At 37.6% G+C, this 5,645-nt stretch overlaps 1 protein-coding gene across 1 annotated transcript in view; it reads left to right on the forward strand.

Moving 5' to 3' along the window:
• LOC107581853 (cytosolic carboxypeptidase 4-like) overlaps nucleotides 1-5,645 on the forward strand; it is a 51,826-nt gene that overhangs the window by 32,320 nt on the left and 13,861 nt on the right. Inside the window, exons 7-8 of the mRNA XM_016267525.1 lie at nucleotides 4,384-4,592; nucleotides 4,929-5,097. Coding sequence (XP_016123011.1) covers nucleotides 4,384-4,592; nucleotides 4,929-5,097 — 378 coding nt within the window. The remainder of the gene's footprint in view (nucleotides 1-4,383; nucleotides 4,593-4,928; nucleotides 5,098-5,645) is intronic.

The raw sequence follows: 5,645 nt of genomic DNA on the forward strand, positions 1-5,645 counted from the left end.
ATATATATATATATATAGGTTAAAACTTATTTATATATGAAATGTATAAAATATGTTATATAGTGCTGTTAATTGATTCAAACATTTGAAATAATCATACTTTTTTTCTGAAATGAATCGCGATATGAAGAGTTCTGTGCCGTTTGAAATTTTCTTCTGTGTAGGTTCAGTAATTTCACTTTAATGGAGTGAGATAACTAAACATAAACATAGGAGCCTGAAAACCTTTAGCAATTTGTTGCTGATCTATTAGATTTTACGCATGTTCATAAACAGAGTTTATTGCTGAAATATGAGATATTGCTTTAATATTATAGCACTCCTTGCACCATGATCAAAAAGCACTTCTTTTTCCCACAGGAATCACATACTCAACTCAAAACACAATTTTGACTTACTTTTGGTCTGCAAATAAAATAGAGGATAAGCAGAGCATATCTATCCCAACACTCTTGTGTTTTAGTCCACGATACCTGCAGTTTATTTATCATCCTGCAGGGGGAAGTGTGGCTCTGTCAGTCCCACCCTGCTCTCTCCCATTGAGAACACAGCCGCTGCACCTGTTGATGCTCTGCAGTCAGCGAGCCTGTGAATAACGTAATGCTCTGTGGGCCTTTTAGGAGCCTCCTCTAAAAGAAACACGTCTGGCCAGTGATGCCGCAATTAATTCTCCTCCGTCGGGCGAAGCTAAGTTGTCTGTGTCTTTTGTCTGCACGCTTTTTATTTCTCCGGAGGACGTCGCGAGCGCTTGATAATCATCTAACGTGGCCGTATTTCCTCCAGCGAGCTTTACAGAAGTATTTTCCTATTTTCTACACATCAAATCTGAGCTGCGGCATTTGTAACGGTGATTACAAGACGCCGAATCTCCAGAGTCCACGATGACAGGACATTCCCATATTCTGAGACATCATATTCCACTGTAAAACTCCTAGAAATCCTTTGGCTACATTAGGCGGCACCAAAAAGTCCAAGTTTGATAGAAACCATTGCAGACATTAATATTTCAGATTACTGTATTTGTGCAAGTCATAGAACTGCAGTGTTTAAGTTCATGACTCCCATACTGGGAGTTCAGGAGGGATACAAGCCAAAGAAGTAGATTCACAACACAGTTTCGGCTCTCCATTATAAACTATTATTCCCATAGCTTTGGAAATACCCAGAACACTGTGAAAGTGTTGTTCTTTTTCCCTTATTTCCTTTTGTAATTCCATCACCCGATTGTTTTTCGCGCGTGTGGAAGTAAATACCGTTGACCTTCATATAGCAAACACTCCCGCCGCTCTCTGCCACGGCCTCCATTAGATGCACTGAGTGCACAGCGCGATTGGCTGCTTTCCAACCCCTTCATCAGAAGCAAGGAGACTTTAGGCCGAGAGTCCTGCAAACTCCCTCGCATAGAGCCCCCTGCCCCTTTTCTGAGCGTCTTCGGCTGGAGAGATTTATGGAGGAACCAGCTGAATACTGAGCTTGGAGGATTTCTCTTAAAACAAGGAGAGTGGAAATTCTTTTGACAGTTTCACAGGCGGGCTTTCAAGCATTGATTTAATAATGTCACTTCAATCCTGGAAAGAGATCAGTGGCAGTCACACAGTGAATCTGAAGCAAATCTCCTGCTCAGATAGATAGATAGATAGATAGATAAATAGATAGAATCAAAATGAGCTAGAATTAAAATGGCATTAAAATGCATCACTTTCCATTTGGAATAATACCAAATGGCCATTTAATCATAACCAGAGGTGGACTTTTAAAAACATTTTTAATTGTACGCATGAACTACAATATCCACTTCACCAGTAGCATTGTGAAGAGCTGTTTGTAATGCTATTAGTGAATTTCTGAAACCACAAAGCAGATCAACATGAAGTATTGGGCCCAAAAGACTCAAAGTTTAGTGCAGTGCAGCAAACATTTCGTTAATTTGAAAAGCTGTTTGGTTAAGGGTTTCTGCTGATAGATAAACAAGTGAATGTTTTTTTGCATATTCTTAATCCCAAGCAAGCAATACAGTCAGATTGTAATGCTATTAGTGAATTTCTGAAACCACAAAGCAGATCAACATGAAGTATTGGGCCCAAAAGACTCAAAGTTTAGTGCAGTGCAGCAAACATTTCGTTAATTTGAAAAGCTGTTTGGTTAAGGGTTTCTGCTGATAGATAAACAAGTGAGTGTTTTTTTGCATATTCTTAATCCCAAGCAAGCAATACAGTCAGATGGGATGGGTGGGTCCAGTTGATTTGAATCTAATTATTTATTTATGTTTGCTATATGTAATTGTTTAAAATAATTTTATAATTTTGTTATATTTTATCATAGTTATATATATATATATATATATATATTTTTTTTTTTGCAGAGAAGGCAATACTATAAGCAACAGACTGTGAAAAATTGCTGACAAAACAACACATTTTTATGATAATTCTTTCAGAGTATAAGCTTAAGTATTTTTATGGTTATTTCAATATTGCCTGGTTAGCTTAGCAACATGCAAATGCCAATCTCTAGCAGACAACAAACAAACAAGGTCTTGAAACGGAGTCACAAAGTGTAAAAAAACAGCTCTGAATTGAGCGTTAATTCATATAAACCACTGAATACTAAGCACAGCACTAAATGAGGTCGCTTTTTGAATTCCTAGTGGACAGCTTGTGTAGCCTATATAGTAATGTGACCATTTTGATAATACATATACAGATTCTTGGCATTAACGAATAATTGTGAATCCCTGGTGTTTTATCGCTTCTCATTCAATATTCTCAATTAGAATTGATAGGAAATATTGTACATTTAAAAAGAAAACCTAACTGTCACTGTAAGAGGAGGGGAAATATAGTAACAAATGTTAGATTCAATCTTCTTGCTGTTTCGCTTCAGTAGTCATTGCAAAAAGCAAAAAAATATTATATATATAAATATGAATGAATGAATGTCATTATAGATTAGGGTGACCATACGTGCCACTTTCCCAGGATGCGTCCTGGCCAGGATTTCTATATTGCCTAAAATATCTAGGTTTTGGCTTTGTTTGCGTGTGCAGACCGATCGGTGTATGACATCAAAATGCCTCGAGAGCATTTTGAAAGCATAAGGAACCTTCCGTATGGTATTTTGATGTCATACACCGATCGGTCTGCACACGCAAACAAAGCCAAAACCTAGATATTTTAGGCAATATAGAAATCCTGGCTAGGACGCGTCCTGGGAAAATGGCACGTATGGTCACCCTATTATAGATATTGTTTTAAATATTGTTTTTCTTAATAAAAAATAAAGGACAAACTCATTTCATAATGACACTGTACATTTAACAGCTATAACAAAGATGTATGATGCATGTTACACAGCAATGTTGTTGTGTGTGACCTCGTAGTTGCGTTGCAAGAAATCAAGCCATCAGTGTCCTAATATTTAGTACAACAAGACCCTTGGACGTATTCTTGTTCACGATATACTGATTGACGACATGGGGAATAAGGGGTGCTATGAGACACATCCGCGCTTACCTCAGGCACCAGACCTGTCACTGGCTTAAAGAACGGAAATGAAGTCTTCTCCCGGAGTGTCTCTTTCTCCGCCATCTTGTTTTTGATCTCATTTAACCTTTTGTGCCATACTGAGAAATCTTTTCGCTCTGACAGGCAGAGTCACATGCTTTTTTGTTCCCTCTCCATCATCCCAGTGTTATTGCATTCTGTTGATATGGCTCTTTAGTGCCCGAATGATGTATGTTCTTATTACATTTTATTAATAAACAGCACAACAGAGCGTGACATGAGAAAGTGAGAGCGAAAGAGAGGTCAATTTGAATATGAATGATACATACAGATGCTTCCAATAAATATTAGCCTGTTTCTAACATGCTAGCTAGCAAAAAAAAAGTTTTTTTTTCTGCCAAAAACAAATCGGGTGTGTATATTCATGTAGCTAATTACTGTTATTATGATTAACATTTAGCTTTGAAAGCTATGTTTGTAGTAGCTTCTAAAACACTGTTTTTCAGACGTATTTTCTGATGAGACATTACATTTTTAAGGTTGTTGGTCAGGCTGAACATTTTAATTGATATTTACTTGTGGTAAATGTCAAGTCAGCTGTTTTTCATTAATATTAACTTTGATCTGGCTTGAATCAATTCTTAAGGTAAGGTTACATTAGCCAATGTTTGGCTAAATGTTTTGGCCTCACGTAAAAAAAAAATCACATGTATTTCTTATTAAAAAAGACTGGATTTACTTCCTAAAATTAGCAAATTAATGCTAAATGTGACCACATTTTTTCTGCTTTAGGGAGAATCTTTGAATGTTTCATGCAAACTGTATTATAAACATCCTGTATTATAAAGATACTGAATGTTCTCTCTATGCTCTTCTAAAGAGGTCAACTGTCGGACTGCTGTTGCGAAAGGCTACATTGCGGATCTTCTGAAGCTGTACGAAGACTGGCACAACAATGACGTCAACCTTAAGAACATTCCTATCCGTAGAGCCCTACTTCATTGTCTGCAACGTGCCTCCAACTCAGCTGTGGGCAGAGACACCCTGGTCGCCGAAGGTGGCATTAGTCTTCTCTTCCAGACCACTCAGGTGATATTTCAGTCCACTATTTGGTCCCAAAGTTATTGTTACATCTCCCATCCTTGTGTTTTTTTGTGCAATTGAACTTTTTTTTACTACCTTCTGTAATTACATTTCTCTATTCCTAAGGCTTTTATAATTTCTACTTTTGAATCACACTGTGATTATTATCGGCTTTGCTAAGTAAACCGGCCCCAGACATTACCAGATGCTCTAACTGTCTGCTAATGTACTGTAAAGAAGCAAATTTTAGCTTCTGATGCATATTTTGCCCAGAGGAAATGCCGCTTGGAGATGACATGTAGCGCCTTGAAGTGTTTCTAACCGACTGCATTTCATCTGAAGACCTGCTTGACCATGAAAGGCCTTGAATCTCTGGCGGAACCGGCGATCCAGCTGATGAGGAAGTGGAATCCCAAAGTCCCTCTTCCACTGACCTCAGATAAGAGCGCCTTCAGCTTTCCTCTTCCTGGGAGGCCTGTCGATGACTGGGATGCTGATTTAGGACTTACGGGTAAGGTTTATGTTCCCTAGGTTTTTAAGCCAGGTTCTTTATTACACTGCCAAACACCCAACAGTTACTATTATTCTCCTCTCACATGTGTCCATTAGGGACACCGAGTCTGTCCCAATAGAGATATTTAGCCTTTACACACTGCCTCTGGCTATTAGTGCCTGACAAAGTCCTTATCAGCCAGGCCAAATTTGCCGTTGTTATCACACAGGCGCTGGGCATTTAATGACTCTAGAAAATTCTTTCAATGTCAACACAATATATTCCAATTTTCCTCTATTAGACTTCGATAGCAGGAATAGTGTAATGTAGAGTACGTGAGCTGGGAAAGTGTTTATATCCAGACTACTCCTTGATTCCCTCCAAGCATCAAATTGCTTTTCATGAATTAATACAATTATAAACAAATATATAGACTAGATAAAAAAAACAAAAGGCTGATTATAATGCACTGGACACATGACCATGTCTACACTTTATATAATAATTTTTTTTTAATTTAAGATAATTAAGATATAGTTTATTTTAAAATTCTTAAAATAATATAT

The sequence above is a fragment of the Sinocyclocheilus grahami genome, unplaced genomic scaffold (genome assembly GCF_001515645.1).
Source record: "Sinocyclocheilus grahami isolate Dianchi unplaced genomic scaffold, SAMN03320097.WGS_v1.1 scaffold38.1, whole genome shotgun sequence".
Lineage (NCBI taxonomy): Eukaryota > Metazoa > Chordata > Actinopteri > Cypriniformes > Cyprinidae > Sinocyclocheilus > Sinocyclocheilus grahami.